Raw genomic sequence first — 18,669 nt, 5'->3', positions numbered from 1 at the left:
AGAGAGCGAGAGCGAGAGCGAGAGCGAGAGAGAGAGAGACACGAGCAGACGTGAGTGAGTGCAAGTTTGTGCGTTGGTGAGAGGATAATGCTGTGTAGAGCAAGGGTGAGCGAACAGGAAAAAGACCCCATTCAAACTGCCCTGCCTTGTAATCCTTTGGCCGTGCACCGTAACGATTGGGCTCGCTTTATGTGTAAAGCTACGAGTTCATTACAATGAAAAACTGTTATTTTTGCCAGTTTTCCGTTGTGTAAGAGCCTAACGGGCGTACAGCTGTGCCGTTTTAGCAAGCCTATTAATGACCTTGCCTGATAGATGTTTGTGCAATTGATATACATATCATCGATAATTTTTTTTTGTTCAATCCCTTCGCTCCTTTTCACAATCAGAATCCCAGCGAGGAGTTATGTGCGGCATTAAATTACGCATCAGAGTAGCATAGCTAACGATTGCTCCTGTTTTGTCCGCATCCGCATCACACTGTCGCTAGCGTACTTTCTCAACGTAGCGCGAGAGGTTGAGTGGTGAAAAGAGAATGAGCGGTAGAATGAGACAAGAATCGTGCGTGCGTGCGTGCGTGATAAAATCACCAACGCCATATGACATGACATGATGGAGCACAATGGTTGCTTTGTGAACGGAGTTGAAATGTTCTCTACAGTACGACCCGAGCGACGCGATGAGATTTACACACACGTGTTTTGTGCGAATGGGTCGATCGCGGTACTACTGGAACATGTAAATTCTGCTTATACCCACCACTACACGTGTTGGCCATGGTTGGCAAACGTGGTAAGAAGTGAGGGCACCTTCAATTATTGTGTGATGGATTTTATTATTGACAATTTCTGGATGATTTTTCTTGAGCATTGTGCTGTGAAATGCGTTATTTAGTTTGCTTGAACAAGTGTTTAGCAAGTGTACTGTTTGTTGCACCAGTATTCTTGACATTATTTTCACAACATAAGAGAGACAGACGAAAATCATTTACATCGCGCGATGCCTGCTATTATCATATCATTCGCCTAAGTCCTCTGATATCAGTGTGTAATCACTGTCCAATCGTGTGAATTTCTGGGTAAAATCGAATTCATGGTACATCAATTGTTAATTATTACTGACATGAGACAGTAGCGTTCAACAACCCATTCCCTACATTAGAAGGCAAAACATCCAGATGTTTGTCACCGCGCACGGTCTTTCTTTCTTTTCTCTCTCTCTCTCTCTCTCTCTCTTTCTCTCTCTCTCTCTATCTCTATCTCTCTCTTGGGGCGCGATGTACGTTATGTGGCTATCACCACTCCGCGCGCACACACAAAGCAACACAACCACAATCACCACACACAACACCTCATTCGTTGTACGACCATTTATCAGGCGCTTGTTGATGACGAGGAACTTGCATGGTGATGGGCCATAATCGGCCCGGCGATGGGAGAGAAAAGGGCAATAAAGAACTAGAAGAAAAGTAATCGCAAAACCATAACGCCTCTGCTGCCGCCTTCCCACTTATCAGCGGTAACCATCGCTGGAACATTCGATACTCCAGTTCGTGCACAGCTCAGTCAGGCACAGCTCATGAAAAGTGCGTCACTCTTTCTTCGAGGCGAAATGCGTTGGAATGTTAATATTACTGTCGGTGAAGAATAATTAAATCATAAATATCGCCACCATCATCTTCATCTTTTAAGGCGTTGCATTGGGGGCTATTCTTGTTGGAAGTCATTTTAATATCATCAGTTAAGTCAGTCAGGACTACGATGAAACTCAGCGAATCTGCTATCATTCTATATTATCATGTTGACGATATTACTCGATGCAAGGATAGATCGAGTTGAATGCAAATAATTGAAAGCAATCGAGGATAATTCCCCGCGAAGGAGGCAGCTGATACAAAGAGTGTTTCTGCACAAGGGAACTGCTGATGCTTCGGTATGGTAAATGATGGACATAACCCACTTGGGGATTGGCTGGCTGCTATAAATAAAATCCTCCCAGACCACCATAACGTGTCATCGACTATTACTCACGGTGGTTGGAACCAAATAGCAAGGAACAAAGAGCAAGAACAACGTGCTTTCTGTCCAGAACGTATCGGTGAGAAAGGCATGTTGGCATTGATCTTAAATTGGGCGAAAGAAAATGTTTCCATCGTTTATGCTTTATCTGTTTGTGATCGTTTGTGGCAACTAAAATGCATCTGAGCACCCTTATCATATTCTTTAGATATTGTGCTTTCAATGTTTTGGCCGATTGGCTTTTGTCATGCAATACATGTGTAAGTTGCTGTCCCTGGCGCAGATTGAACGAACACGCTGGGTTCGTTGCTTCATCTGTAGTTTGATTGCTTGTATGCTGGACATTTACTAACAATATTTTTATCGTTGGTTGGTTTTTGTTCGACTTTGTAAATATATTTGCTATCAATTAAATTAGTAACTGAAAGAACAATGGTCAATTGATACATTAATCCTACGAGGGCATGACATAGGTAATAGTCATGGGTTGGCTATTTGTTTATGGTTGTGATTAGGATCGTCAATCCCATTTGGTAAAGGGTTCTAATTCTACCGGGTAGAACATGTCACGAGCCCCATTGAATGCACATGTTCACATTGTAATAATTGCAATTTTCGAGAAGAAATACGTCAAAATATACGAAACCTTACAGGTACGTTAAAGAGCGGGAAATTTAACGCTAGAGATTATTCGTCTACTGGTAACCAGAGCAAATAACATCGTTTGGGCGTGAGAGAATGGGATAATATTCGGAGAGTTGAAGCTGTTCAACGGCGAGATTTTATAGCGGGAAGAGCATAGCTCTTGACCTACTAAACCATATCTGATGCCTCAAACGTCGCAACGCAGGTGCCACTGCACCGTTGATAGTGGGAATATGCTGCTTAGTATTTGGTGAGGTGGTATTGGTAACAAGATGTTTACCGGAACGAATACCAAATTGATATAATTGAAGATATATTCAACAAAACCTGACCAAAGAGAACAAAGGGCTGTACAGTTTTTAATCTGATTGTTGCTATTGAAGTTTTTGAAAAGTACAATCGATCCTAATTTTATATATTATGCTACTATGATTTTGATGGTAATCTCATTACTAATTATCAATAAATTTTTCATTGTTGTTTTTACATAATTTCCTATATTGAAGAAAAAGGATAAGATGTCTCAAGTCAGGATGTTCAGGAGTTATATTCTATTCACTTTGACACATTAAAACACGGTATATGTTTTTCCTGCTTCGTTCGGGGTTTATGCTATGTTTACGCTAGGCAATTCTTTGAGTAGAGTCAAAGAGGGAGGGAGCCCATTCAATACAACACGATCTTACATATGCAACCAACTAAGCCACAAGCACGACGAAGTGCTGTAGACATATACACTCTCTCTACTGCGTACTATTTGTCATGCGTACTTGCCAATATGTGTGCGCGCGCAAACTCACCTTGCGTGAAACTGAACCGAAGCAAACCATCGTAAAGCAACCGTTCTCAGCACCCTCAATCCCTGAGCACAATGCAATAAATACATGGTTGCATGGTTGAGGAACTGATTTACTCTTCCTCACATGTCCCTTGTTTCAGAGTATTGATACGCAATTGAGAAAGTGTTTTAAGTAAAATTTGTCAGGTCGAATTCGTTACATGCCATTACTGAAAAAGGTTCTATTTTTTCTTTTAATCTCTCAGTAATATTTTCTCACGATTATTGCTAAATGTAACCTAGGTCAATAGCAAATCTAGTTTTCATTAATAATTTTACCCTCTCATATCATGATCGCTCTCCCTCTCTTTCTCCCTCTGGCTGGTGTTAGTGAAACCATACCCAACGATAGCTCTTCTTGCACGTCACAACGCGCTCGTTTTATGGTTAACAAGTGCATATCATGGTATCGCACACATGAGACACGGTAGAAAGCCACCGTTGGATTACCGTTAAAACGACACAGCAGCTGAACTTCATTCATTATTTACTGTGGCAAGAGAGAAAAAGCATTCGCACGAGTGGAGTGGGACCAAAACGGTGACTGACGGTGAAATAAAACACTGTTATATTATGTGTTTTGTACGCCGTTCCTTCCCGAATCTACTCCCAATTCCAACCCATCGCATCAGCCTTGCGGTGTACCATGGATAAGGTTCATAAAACATTCACCGTCCGAATAAAAAACAAAAAAAAAACGGGAAAATCGTCAGTGTAAAAACACATATGAAAAAGCTCCGTATCTTCTGCTGTGCGGTACGAGTTTTCTTCATATCGCACTTATGTTGTTGTAATAGAGAAAAACTAGTGTGCGTCTCAACAACAGCAGAAACGTTTCGACGATACAAAAAGGGCTTCCATTTCGACGAAGCTGGAAAGACAAAGCTGGTTACACTCGTAAGCCTGGCAAACACATTAACGTACTGGGGTAGCAGCAGCATTACAACGCTTGTCTGGTGGTGACTGCGGATTGATGAATTTTCTCTCTCTTAATGCGGGTGAAAAACAGCGCGTGGAAAGGGTGGTCTACCTACCACTCCTAGCAACCGGAAAAAAACAACGGTCTGCGCTGGCTTCATCATCGGTAGGCAGCAGGCCTCCTCCCCTTGGCCGTTGCCTCGACCTACATTGGCCACATGCGCTGCGCTCTTTCCTGTCGATCTCTTCGCGTTTGTTTGCGTGATTTGGTAATTTTCACCGATTTTTCACGTGCATTCATTTGTGGTCAAAATTATCTGGGCTGCGTGTGCTGCTAACCGCACTAGGCGAGATAACTTGCGTTTTGTAGAGGCACGGTTCCGCCCCGTTGTTTCTGAGGATAATAATGAAGAAAAAAAGAAGAAAAATATTGATGCTACGTTTTTTGGTACATTTTTCCTCTGTTTATTTATAGGTTCTTCCGTATGCAAGATTGTGATATGTTGTACGGAACATTTTAGGAATAGCGCTTACTTGAAGGGTGCTATTCCTGTAGCCGCTTGGTAGTATGACTATCCATAAATCGAATCACCCCATGTGAAGGGTTTCTCCCTACAGAAGAGGAGATGGTTACAGTTGTTAGAAAGGTGCACTTTTCGACTGTACCTCACACCTTCGCACATTGCTCGCGTCGTCTTATAATTGCCGTCCGATCGTTAATATACCGTGCCAAAAGTGACAACAATGCAGCAGTGTAGTGTGGTGGCGTTCACTGCAATCGTCAGACACAGGGGAAGGGCCTGCACAAGTGCATTACGTCATGCATTTGAACTAGGTTGGCTTCCTAGTTGGGAGTGAAGTGTGCTGCACAACACCATTGTAGGTTGGTTTTTTTCTAGCATTTGCTTGTTTACTTGAAAGTTGAATTGAAGCTCTATAAAACTGTATTGAAACATAGATACTACTTTTTGACTAGTGGGACTAGCTAATATAGTCGTTGTATTCAATTGCTAATAGGTGCATAAAAGCATCACCAAAAGCAAAATATGCACCAGGTCATATGATGTTGGGCGTTACTTTTGTGTTACTCAATGCGTTAAAACTCGGAGGGTTGTGGAATGTAGTGCAACGCATGATTAATTTCCACGTCTTGCCTGCTGTACGTTCAGCTACTCGAGACGGTTGTTTTTATTGTTTATGATAAAATTGATTTTGAAATTGCAATTCATTGTTTGTTTAATGCTCGAAAACAATGCAGCTCAATGCAATGCATACCACACATGTGATGGCAGCTATTTTTCCACCTGTACGATTTGCGGCAACACAGCGACGTCTATGCAAGACATCAACTTCCTAGGCAACAGCTGACTTTTCTTGGCAACTTTACGTTGCCGCTATCATGCGTTGCCCTCTACTTGCTATGATGGTATGCGTTAGTGAACCTTGTAGGCGGGCATCGCCTCCAACAGTGCAGATGTGTGTTGCCCATGTTATTGTTTTTTTTTATGAATGGGATTTTTAGTGTATAAATTATTGTTTTAGGTTTTTTGTTGGTTATGTGTGGTTAAAGTGATTTCTTATGTTCAAAAGAGATTTTACGCCAAAACAACTTGATACCAATAATTATTGGTTTATACCATTGTGATTGAATGGGTCGCGTCGGATGATCCCCTTCCCTTAGCTACAGGACGTCTTTTTCACTATAAATAATCACACAATCAACCTGGTACTTGCACACCCCCTGCAGCATTGTTTCACCAATACTAGAACTCAATTTAAATCACCGTAAGCCGCTAGCGACACGAAATTGAATTGGGGGGGGTTGATATTGATCGGTGGCAGTGTGTGCATCTTCATGCGACATGCTTGCAGTTTACCAATATTCAAAGCGAAACGGTGTCACCCGTTGGGTACGTCACTGTATCGAACGCGCGATATCCGACAAACAGGCGAACAAGAAAATGAGTTGGTGCAAATTAGCGTTCCCGACTGATTGTATAAATCGATGCGGTGTTTGTGTTCTAGTTAGCAAAGCTCCGCCATAATCCGAATGTTTCTGATAAACGCGCAACGATGTGTGGTAGCTTTGTGCTGCGCTTCGTCAAATAGCGTTGGGTCATTGTAAAGCTATCAGCCAAAAAAAAAAGATTAAATGAAATAAGGTCACAGAGAACTGAACGACGACGGCATAAGACAAGGGAGCTGGTGTTCGTTAGATTAGCTGCGATGACACAAAGGGTACCTTCCTTATCGAGCTCTCATCTACACATTTGCATCAGAGCAAATCGGGAAATTGTGTCGAGATCAACGATTGGTATGGTATGCTGAGCATTGAACTTGGCCCAATTTGTTGAACCCAGTCTAGTTAAGCTCAGTTTCGTGGTTGATTTCGGTTCGCGACGACGTGTGCGCCCGTCCCTTTTGCAGACGCGTTCGGTTGGAACTGTATCGATTAATGGTATTGATTTGAGTCTTGAAATTCGCGAACAAATGCTAAATCATCGAATGTTTGGTTAATGTGTGAAATAGTTAAGGTTGATCGTGATGTGCGCTACCAAAGAACGAAATTTTGCGTCGCAGAAAATGTTTGATTGCTTCCACTTGATTGTGCCTTAGTTACGAAACACTCTGCTTACGATTCATCCGTGTTTGTGCGATTGTGCTTATTCCATTGTGTCATACAAAAACAGTTCTTAATTAGAATATCATTTCAGTTGTCAAACTTTATTCGTTCAGTTTTCCTGAATGTCAAACTTTACTTACTTTGAATACTTTTCTTTTACTGCAGGCTAAGATATTTGAACAACTTATATATGTTTTGATGTTTTTGTGAAGAGTTTGTTGCAAATTGCACATTTTGTTCGCACCCTTCTGGTACAGCAAACGAAAACGTTAGTCCGCATTAGTCTTTAGTGATTTTGAAGAATAGATGACGCTGAGTTTATGATCATTTTGCTTATTTTAGAGTTATGTTTATTTTTATTCTGATAAACCTTTCCAATGTTTTCTTTGTTTAGTATAAGTGAATATTAAAATGGTCATCAAAGAGCATAACTTGCATGTTCAAATAAACAATTGTTTGTTTATAGGTTTTTGAATTGTCTTTCAAAAGTTTTTTCTAGAAATACGATACGCTTTTTGATGGATCGACGAATGTAGTCTAACGTAGACATTATATGTTTCATTACTTCGCGTGTAAAGACAAAGAACTTTATCGTGTGAGTGACAGATCAATAAGAACGTGCATTGAACAGTTGACACACACACGTACACATAAAGAAAAGGCACAATCGCAGTGAAGAACATTGACGTTAACTAGATTGATTTTCGTAGTGCAGTTTTCGTAACAAGTGATATTTGAGCAAAAAGAAGGAAGTACACGATCGGCTGCTAGTGCAAATCGGACGTTTGAAAACACTTAGTTGTGAAAAAACGCTACCAAAATGCTATTTGAATCGGAATGTGCATTTTTTATGTCGGCTGCCGTTGCTGTGTCTACGGCACATTCGCCAGCGTCTCAGACGGCGAAAGCAACTCAGCAGATGCCCATGTCACCATCCCTTTCAAAAGATGGTACTTTTTCAAACGGCTTTTTCGATATAGAGCAACCTCACTTGTTGGTAACCAATCATCGAGCGCCGCAGATCCAAAGAGAATATCCCTTGCATCTTTTACCAAATCAAACGCTGCTGCTACAAGAAACGCCTCGACCTCAACTACCACTACAAGAACAGCAAGAACAGAAGCTACCAGAAAGAGAACATATCCAAAAGCGGGAAGAGCAGCAATTGCTCCACCGGCAGCAGCAGCAGCAACCAGATCAACATATACAACAGAAAGAAAGTCCACAGCAGCATCATCAACAAAACCAACAACAACACCAACATCAAAAACAGCAGCATCAAGAGCAACAGCTAAAACATCAGCAGGAGCAGAAACAAGACATTTCTTCATTTAAAAAAGATTCTGTAGAATATACCATGGAATCTAAAATAGAGCAATATCCAGAACAGCTATTACAAAAATCTACATCAACTCAGAATGAACAAGAGCAAGATACGAAAAAGAAACGAAGTATTTTAAAACCAAAGCAACAGTCCGCTGAAGAATTGTCCATGAGCTCTAAAACGTCTGTTGGTCAAGAGCATCCCAAGTCTTCCTCTGCTCCAGAAACAGCGGCCCAACGGAAATCTTCCACCAAATCAAAAAGCTCGACCAACTGTAGCGGGTCGAAAAATATCAGCCCGAAAACCAGAAAGTTGTCCCTAAAGACGATCATCTACCGGCAGTTGATGGCCGCCGGTGGTCAAGGCATTGGCGTAGGCATCGATAAGGACCTGCCGATTCCGGCGCGGATACGACCACCACTACGTATGCCAAAAGCTGCTACGGATAGCAACAGTGTCAGAAAGACCTCCAATAAGACGTCTTCCTCTTCTGCATCGAAGACCATCAGTTCCGATTCTTCGAGCGATGCTATACCTGAACATTTCAAATCGGATATTGGAGGAAGTTAGTAATGTGTCATTTTCCTGTTTCTCCGTCGAAGGGATGTGGCAAGGTTTTGCGAATGACGCTTTTCAAGCGACCCTCAAATAATAGAGCGATAGCTAAGAGTGTGAGGGGTTAAATAATAAAGCGATAGCTAAGAGTGTGAGGGGGGAGGGGGAGGGTCTTCGGGCACGCGCCTACCTTGCACGATTCTGCCTGGAATGTTGTTTTGGCTGAAAGTGTTGTTGCGGACGTGCATTGTTTGATGTATATTTTATGTCACGAAACGACAGATGCATGGGAGTTTCGTGTTGTCCCAGGTAATGGTACTGTTAGTTTGCATGTCCGTTTATATAGCATCAGCCAACTAAGAACTCTCTGCCTTGAGTTACTATTTGGAAACAGAAATTGCGAACCTAATCTTGGGAAGGCTTGGCAGGTTTTCGATAAAATGTATGAAATTTGATAACTGCATGTTGGTTGCGTTGATACGTTTATTGCATTATATGTAATAAGAACTGCATGATAAAGCTTACTTTTTTCATCCAGTGTATTTTTTCGAATATTTAGTCTAAAGTAAATGGAAAGCATTCTCAAACGTCATTGGCTTATCGATGGATGATCGATGCCTATTTAAATCAACCACACAAAAAATAAACCAAAGCATTTTCTTGCTATGTATTAGCGTCATATTACCAACGACAAGAATTTTAGTAAAGACTTTGCTGCGAATCGTCACTTCCAATGCCGAAAATTTAATTAAATAGTTGACAATCGACCTATTCCATTTTGCTGTATTAGAAATTACATTTAGATGCATTCATAATGTGACCTGTTCGATGCAATCTCAGGTCTTTACCAGGTCAGTTGGTCCGATAATTGATTGTTCCCGTGCGCCTGTCCGCAAGGTGGTTGCATATGGTTAAGTTTGACGCTAGTAACTTATTGGTGCGATGAGAGTCTCGCCAGATGGGAAGAACCATCGCAATTCATGAAATGATTTGTTGATTTAGGCAAAAAGAGAAAACTGATAACTGGCATGTTTCATTTGGTTTATTTTGTTGTTGGCGGATTGATACGTCGCACTTATTGTGTGGGAATAACGGGCAAAATTTAGTGGCAATACTGCTCTTGTCGGCAGCCAGGTGCTCTATTCGATAGATGTTTCGGCTCATACAATACCGAACAGATTCCATTCCCAACCGAGTCTGTCCTCCCTTACCAAAGACTGATTGTGCGACTGCGTGGTACTAATAACAATACTCAGATGCCTGTAAAGACAATTATAACCGCGTAGGTTATTACGCTAAAAAGAAGGAGACAATGTACCCTGTACAATGAGATCCGTAGCTTGAAATATATGCACAGAAGTGGACATCACAACACTTTTGTAATTTCTTCTTCTCGTGTGACGCAACAACTGTAGTCACTCTAGACGATTAAATTATTTAGTTAATCTTAGAATTTGAACTGCCAATGACTTGCCGATGATTCGTTCGTACGTAGCGCATCCTTTGCAAAGATGTTATTATATATGTTGCTCCTATACTAGCTGGCTTGAAGAAATCTTTATCCTTATCGAATATAATATGGTTAAAAGAAAGTCTAAAACATAAGCAACATGTTCAACTCGACGCTGGTTAACCGCTACGTCAGGCGCATGTCTTGAAATAAGAAACTAGTCCAAACAGGGTGCTTCATTTTCTCCGCATTAGTGCTTGCATACTGTCCGCTGTACACTGTGTCAGACCCACACCATAGGCGTGTAGGCGGTCAGCATGCTGATGGCTAGTAGTTCGACACGGAGTGAATTCGGTCGGCGAATCCTTGCCACACTCACCTATAAAGGATAGCTGGAGCAACATAATGGAACTGATATGCTTTGCTGGTGCTGTTGCCATCTGCTGTGGCTTGAATCCGGTACGACCTGATTTTGCCATGCTGCTGGCTTGTATGTTGACATTAATGTGTCTATGCTGTGTGTCGCCCTGGCATGAAGCAACTTTGCGTAGACGTGGCAGGAGGAACGAATCTCATGCTCTGTGCGGGATAAAATAGAGCTGGCGCCACCAATCCTATGCTGCGGTCCTTGGAAGTCTGGATAGTATGACAATCATACGGTGCTAAATTGTGCTCTGTGCGGACAATCACAATATCTCGAGTAAATGTTCGTTTGTGCATTGTTTCCTGAAGTCTTTCCATGCAACTAGGTGTTTGTGATGCCTAATAGAATTTTCAAATTAATTTTTGGTGAATATGGATTAGTTTTAGCTTTTCTAAATAGTGAACAAAGCTAAATTGTGATAACTCCAAAACATACTCGTTAGCAAATCAAAATGGTCCTTATTGTTGAAACTATCGAGTTGACCTTCATAGGTAAGTGCTAACATGTATTTGGAAAATATTGTAGGCGTAGACAATTGTAAACGAATCTGTGCAATCTATCTCTAGCAAGACGTGCTGCAAAATCTCCGCATAGATTTGCCTAATGCTCTTTGTGTATATGAAACAGAAGCTCTGTACAGATTTCTGCATAGGCACATTTTATGTGACGAAAAATATCACCTCCTCTTTTTACTCCCGACTTGTTCAGCTCTACCGGAAGAGGAGTCAGATAAATTACTTAACTTATTTGCTTTATCGCCCACCACCCAGTTCGGGCGGTGCGCTCCTTCGCTCCATTGTCATCATTATCCTCGCGACTTTCATCAGCGTCGTACAAATCCAAACACTTAGAGGTGGCGCTTTTGAAATCTGGAAAAGCACGCCGCTCGCCATCCATCGCGCGGGGTACAGATTCAGCGCTTCGACGCTTTGAATTATTTATAACGTTTCTTCTTGCATATATTCATGCCGGTTTAGTTCGGTTCGCAGATACGTCATCCGAGGGAACGATCGTACACACACACAAACACACACACACACACACACACACACACACACACACACACACACACAGACACATATCCATACCCAATTGGGTGCTTTGCGCGATACGAAAGCAGTACGAAAACAGTGGCCAAGAACCGTCCCGCACTACCCCAACACCCACCCGCCTGCTTATGTTTAAAAGATGATACAATGGTTCGTGAAGGGCTGGGCAGGCAAATAAATAGGTGAAAGGACGTGTCGTGAAAAATAGATTACTACCAACATAGTATCATGGCGAATGGAAGTGCTTGGGTCAAAAATACTGCTATCGAACTCAGATACGGCAACGCCGATGGGAATACTGCCATCGACGGTGTTACGTTTAAGGATAGAGTGTGCTTCAATACTTGAGGGTTTTTATTTTCACGGACACACTATCGATCAGTGTTAGCTAATCTTTGGCTGTGATTCCAGCAAACTGTAATCTGTAGTGAAAGGTCGTTTTCTTCACGTTAGAATTTTTATTCCTTACATTGCGGTCTACTTTGAGTGTGAAGGTATCGTGTACATCCTTGCACAAAGGGGAGTTATTTTCTCAGCATCCATTCTGGCAATCGTTATTCTCCCATGTCCATAGTTTGTGGCTTCTTCAAATAGTAACGAGCGTGGAAAGTCGGTAATGGTCCAAATGTGTGATCAATTGACTGATTTGAATGACACGTTTATAGATTCTCCAGGCTTTTATACACCCGTTTATTTTCCAGACCAAAAAAACTGAATGAAAACGTGAAATTTATAACATATCAATGGTTGGAAAGAGTGGATGTTTCACAGCTATTCCTGTGGTAAAAGCCTCTGCATATGACTAACATTCACTCATGAGACCTATACAACAAAAAATAACAAAAGAAAGACCTATAAAACTAAAAATAATTATTAACTAAAGAAAGAATATTTTTGAAAATAACGATGTGGATCGTTTTAGTGCCTTGGGAAAATTATAATTTTGGTATTCACATATTTTGCTATTATTTACCATTAACAATGTTTGACGTTTTTGCGCCTAAACCTAGCTGTTTTTTAGTATGAATGGTTAAAATTAAACTTATAAAAAATTCACAGATCGTGGTAATAAATAATTTAACATAATTGTGGCGGAAATATGGTCATGTCGATGGTCACTAATACATGAGTTAGAGAGATTTTTCAAAACTATAAATGGGTTGTATGCGCTTTGGACAGTTTTATCGCTTTAACAAATCACATTTTCTTTGCCACATCCTTTCGCAACTCGTTCGAAAACCTGTAACTTTACCTGTAGAACAATCTATCGGATGCTTTTGAATATTATCACAGCTATCATTCCGGCCAGCAATCCACCGGCGAGGCAACGAGTTCGTCTAGATGCAGAACAGATCGAACATATGTGTTCAATCTTTATACATCGAATATCGCCATGTAAGCCTTTCTTCGTGTGTAAATCATGTATTGTTCTAATGTTTTTATTAAAGTACTTGTCGATTAACGATACGCGCAATCTTTTTTTTTCTCATGCACGTCGATAAAAAAACTGATTGATTTTTTTTTATTTCTGGATTCAACATATTGTCAAATATGAAAAAGTTACGATGGTTTTAAAATGAAAAGCAACAATGAAAGTTTCGTTAGATTCGATGTTCGCTTTGCTTGAGTAAGAAGAAGCATTGGACCTATGTGACTTTGTGAATTCTACAAGTGTAAACATTATAGTTCAATCGTTCGCATTCGCATCATCCTCAAAAACGTTAAAGCACGTAATCTAATCATAACTGCGACTACGTCATAGCAATATGATTGAATGCTTGGGAGCATTTGGAATGGTTAAAGATTATATAAAGCATTTTTACATTTGATTGAGAATAACATATCAGCATCTTCTTAGCGTATTGCACTACTCAAGATGCTTTGGCTGCTTTGCTTTGCTCAATTCTATATTCAATTAAATTTAATATTAAAACATCGATGCTGACAAAACCTTTTTTTATATTGGTTACTTTTAACTCAAGTTGTTCTACCGATGGTTACTTACAGGATTTTCATAGCCAATTCGATATTGTAAACTAGTCATTGGTTTTCGTGAAGTGGCTGAAGTGGCGTCTTTGGCGTCGTAAATCCTTAATTGGGCGTAGTCAACTGTATTCTGATGTTTTGAAGTATGAAACTGTCGTTGTAAAGTTTGAATCCGGCGTACTCAGTATTTTCTAGGGTTTTATGGTTTGGCAACCAAAGACTAAAGAGGACTTGTTTACGTGTTGTGTAAATAACTGTAATCAAGTAAAATAATATAGTTTTATGAATAATTTTTAAGTTACTTGAAATATTTAAATTATAAACCAATGTTGGTGGCATAAAATATACAAGCAGCAAACCAATACAAATATTTTAAAAATATATCAGACACTTATTTTGATGCATCTAAAAAAAGAATAGAAAAATTATTACAATATAAAAATATGTTGTAAATAAGCTATATAAATAAATTTCTGACTTATTTTATTATGTATTCCTGGAAATATAGGATTCTTCTTTTTTTTTTTTTTGCACAACAACTGCTGCCGGTCAAGGCCTGCCCTGTACCCACTAGTGAAGTGGGCTTGGCGTTCAGTGACTTTTTGTTACCATAGCAGGATAGCCAGTCCTACGTATGGGCACACGGTCTATGTTGGGGCTTGAACCCATGACGGGCATGTTGTTAAGTCGTTCGAGTTCACGACTGTACCACCCGACCAGCCCATATAGGTTTCTAGCTAATATATTTCTTAACTTAAAAAGAACATTAATTAAACTATGTTATGTTACTTCTTAATTACAGTTATTCATAACCACCCTAACAATTCCTTGGTAGCTATAAGGTTCCAAAACAATAAAACTCTAGAAAATACTGAATACGCCGGATTTAAACTTGACAACAACAATTTCATACTTCACAACATCAGAATAGAGTTGACTGCGTCCAATTGAGGGTTTACGATGCCAAAGCCACACTTGACGAAATCCAATAACTAGTTTACAATACCGATGGGCTATGAAACCCCTGTATCATTGAACCTTTAACATTTTCACATAGCGCCTGAATGTAGTTTATAATGATGTACAACTGTTGCATTACGGTTGCATACCTTGTAGGCGTAATTTTTTACGCATATAGAAACGATGAATAGTTCAAATAAATGAACACATCAAACGATTTGCTTCGTGAATATTATGCATGGGTATCTATTTGTGTGTATGTAATAGAATGCCAGCATGTATATTTACTAATATTTGATAATTGATTTTATTTTATTAGCAAATTTGTTGCAGTCTTGCAAACTGAGCGAGAACAGCTTTGATTGAGAAATATATCCGTGTTTAGAACCTTACTCGTCAGTGAGGCCTTCTGCCCCGTAAGGTCCAGATTGGAACAGCTCAAAGTTGTTGGGAAATTGTACCAGATTTTGATAAATTAAGATGAATACACTCGGTATCCAATATCTTTGTCATGTCAATCAGAACACATATTGAATGAGAACAAGCTGTAAGCTTAAATCATTGTTAGACGTACCCGACAAAGAGGGACATATATTTGGCGATAGTACACCATAGCCTATCAGCCCAGTTTGGGCGTCATTGTTTGGCACTATTTATGGATTCGAACTGGTCGTCCAAACTGGCCGTAACCGATTGATCGTACTCCTTTAACCAGTATAAATCTGGAATTAAAAGAGTTGTGTGAAAATTAGCTCTATCGAGTTCGATTTGTCCAGCCAATTTGCACCAATCGGTGTGAACAACGATTCTATCATGTGACAGTAATATTCGTCGCAGCATGGAGTATTTTTTGCGCGTAGTATTGTGGTGCATAATCTGAAGTACAAAGTACATAGTACCACAATGCTGATACTTGGAATGGAAACTGTACATCTCATCCAGACTTCGTTATTGACCTCCTTCCGTAGCGTACTTCCATCTCTGAACTGTTTGCTACAATCGTTATCATGTAGTTTTTTTTTATTATTATTATCCTTGTGTACTCAGCTGAGTCGTGAAATACTACTCTTTGACCACAAGACCTCCGATGTTGAGGAAATTTTGTTGAACTGTGGTCTGTTTTGCAATGTAATATAAATCAAATGTGTGGCTTGTAATAATATTCTATAAAAAAATTCTAATAATACAATTGAAATTGCAATTCTATGACAAACAACTGTACTTGTTCGGTATAGCAATGCCATGCCATGGTGTTATATTGCTATTCACTTGCAGGGTTAGCATGAATATAAATATATTTTTGTGGCTAAGCTTTAATGCACTGTAAGAATCGGCATTGACCTTGTTGGGATGTACAGTTTGCTTCAGCTAAACAATGGATAAGCTATCACGAAGAGGAATAAATAAATGACCACCTACGCTAGTGCTCTGGCTCGTGCGCAAGGATGCTCACCTTCAAAGAAAGAGAAAGAAGTTACATGTTGAGGGGCCTATGTTCTAATGAGCCACAAGATATTCTCCTCCACCAGAGAAAATAGGGAAGTGTTTGGAAGTCAGAAAGAAAATGGATAAAACTGAAGGTGGCCCCCAGGATCGTTGCCAAAGGCTTCACTGCTGCCTACGATTCTGAAGTAGTGCAAAGACGGCAGAAACGGAACGTTGAAGTGGTCATGAACAAGAGGGCGAATTTGCTGACAGTCGCGTAATAGCGGATGTGCTCCTGTTGGCACGTACATAATGCGCCATCTAGTGGGCGAACTTGGTGCTACGGCAGTATCCACGAGAACAGAAATAAAAGCACTTTTCAAAATGACTGAAGAATGTGTGTGGTGTTAGTTTTGTGTGTCTCACTCGGAAAAGGCATTTGGAGGCAAAAGGAAATAATTCTGTATCTAAACAACTAGGATAAAACTAATGCATAACGGAGATAATTTCAAGGGACGACAACGATACATCGTACCACCTTACCCCAATGACGGTCTTTAGGGGGATGAAATTCGCTCTAGTTTGCTTTTGCCCCAGTGCACCATAGTGCAGTTTTCTACTGCAATCATACATTCTACCATGTCCTCTTTATCGTTTCATTCAAGGTTCAATTTCTGCAGCACATTGCAGCCAAAACGTGAACAGAAATGCATGTGCTAGGATTGCAGAAGACTTTTGGTTGTTTGATAACTAACAGTACCTTTGTTGAAACAAAAGTTTGCTAAATTCAAGTAGACATATGTGCATATATAGAATAATTTAACATTTATTTTCTTTTCATCTCTTTTTAGGTAAGTTATTACTCTGCTTCCAGTTGGATTACTCTATAAACAAAACAAACGCTTTAGGCACTTGCATCGCAAAGGTAACATATTAGGAGAGAAGAAATATTTAATATTTTTATCTGTTTGCACTTTAAAACTTCGTTGCTGTGTACTAAAATGCACTGTTTTAAAGGTATGGCTGTTTGTTGTACAATGTTTGACTGCTAAACTATTGATCTCGCATCTGTGGCCTGTGAAGGAGTTTTGAATTCTTCTTTACTGGAACATAAAAGGACCTATTAGTGAAATTGGGTTCATGGATAATCACAGAGAGGGATAATATTACACAATTGTACTGCTAATGCTGATCATCGTAGATTGTAGTGACGAAAGCATCTTAGCGGAACAACTCCTCTCTAATATTTCAGCCAGGTATGTAGGTGCGTAACTTTGTATATGGCCGGACATGGACTTTAACAAACCATTTCCCATTTAGCCCGTCGCCTTTCGCCATCAGTATCCGGCTATGTGATAAACATAAATGCCAATAAGACTTACAGCTGTATACAGCTAACATCTCACCGCGTTGGTCATACATAAGAAGAATCCTAATCGTGTTAAAATCAGTTATATATAGTCAATCAGTAGAGTTAAGCAGATTTCAATCAGTAGAGTGCTAATTATTCTGTTTAAGAAAGTGCAACAGTTCTGCAGTTGGTCGCTTGTCAAAAAAATGAACTACTGATCGGGCTGTGAAACACTTCAAACAAACAATATGTTCTCTTCGAACTTGTAAATTGCATCCAGTTGCAAACAAATCGATCATACTGTAACTCACAGGTGCTTTCTTTGCATGATCGTCAGTTAGATCAGCGGGAAAGTTTCACCCTTATCGAGTGCTTCATCTACTTCTGCGTGCTGTGACCATGGACGGAAGTGAAGCGTTCTTCTTCGTGGGGCTACTGTTATGCATCAGATGTAACCCGATGAAAATGTGCATTGTATTGGAATGCGAAAATAAAACGGCGCTCATTTCTTTTCTTTGGTCATATATGTTTCCTGCCCTTTCCATGGGTTGGCGTCAAATGAAGGTTGTCGAACACTATTAAATAACTGCTTCTCACTACCATTAACAAAGGAAATTGCGTGTAACCTTTTCATTACATGGTTTTCCAGGGGTTTTGATAGTTGTGGGACACTTCTTTGACTCTCTCCCATTGGAAATGAACTTCATGTGTTGGAGATTGAACTATATGGCACCCATTTCGGACAGGCTCCTTGGAAATTTCTATTGGATTTGTCCAACAAGGGTGCTAGAGAGTCAAATTCCCATTACATTCAGTTCATTTAAGGGAAGAAAGAGTTCATAAAGTGTCCCACAGCAATGAGAACAGCTGGAAAATCCTGTAATTGCGGTAACATTATTCTGCTTATCAATCACAGCTATTTTCTTTTAACATTGTTTACCTTTACGCTTTATTTCTTGCCTCAATGCATCACTCCGTGGAAATGTCGCTACGTGAAATTATTATAAAAATAGAAGCAAAGTTATGCATTATGTCGAATTGTAATGGTTAATTCATGAAGGACTTATGCATACGGAGAAGGAATCTATTCAAACTTCCGGTGC

General features: G+C 40.0%; 1 protein-coding gene across 1 annotated transcript; it reads left to right on the top strand.

Annotated features, from left to right (window-relative positions):
- Positions 1-6,164: 6,164 nt before the first annotated feature.
- LOC121600332 (UPF0746 protein DDB_G0281095-like) lies at positions 6,165-16,076 on the top strand. The gene is made up of 3 exons (XM_041928822.1): positions 6,165-8,931; positions 13,138-13,257; positions 16,066-16,076. Exons 1-3 carry the CDS (start codon positions 7,863-7,865, stop codon positions 16,074-16,076), a joined length of 1,200 nt encoding a protein of 399 aa, XP_041784756.1. The 5' UTR covers positions 6,165-7,862.
- The last annotated feature ends 2,593 nt before the right edge of the window (positions 16,077-18,669 follow it).

This window comes from Anopheles merus, chromosome 2R, assembly GCF_017562075.2.
Source record: "Anopheles merus strain MAF chromosome 2R, AmerM5.1, whole genome shotgun sequence".
In the NCBI taxonomy this organism is placed as follows: Eukaryota; Metazoa; Arthropoda; class Insecta; order Diptera; family Culicidae; genus Anopheles; species Anopheles merus.
The sequence above is the reverse complement of the archived record's forward strand: the minus strand, read 5'-3'. Positions and strand labels throughout refer to the sequence as shown.

Coding starts and splice junctions, on each gene's coding strand:
- LOC121600332 (XM_041928822.1), top strand. CDS start 7,863: ATGCTATTTGAATCGGAATGTGCATTTTTTATGTCGGCTGCCGTTGCT. Junction 8,932..13,137: donor CAAATCGGATATTGGAGGAA/GTTAGTAATGTG, acceptor ATATTATCACAG/CTATCATTCCGGCCAGCAAT.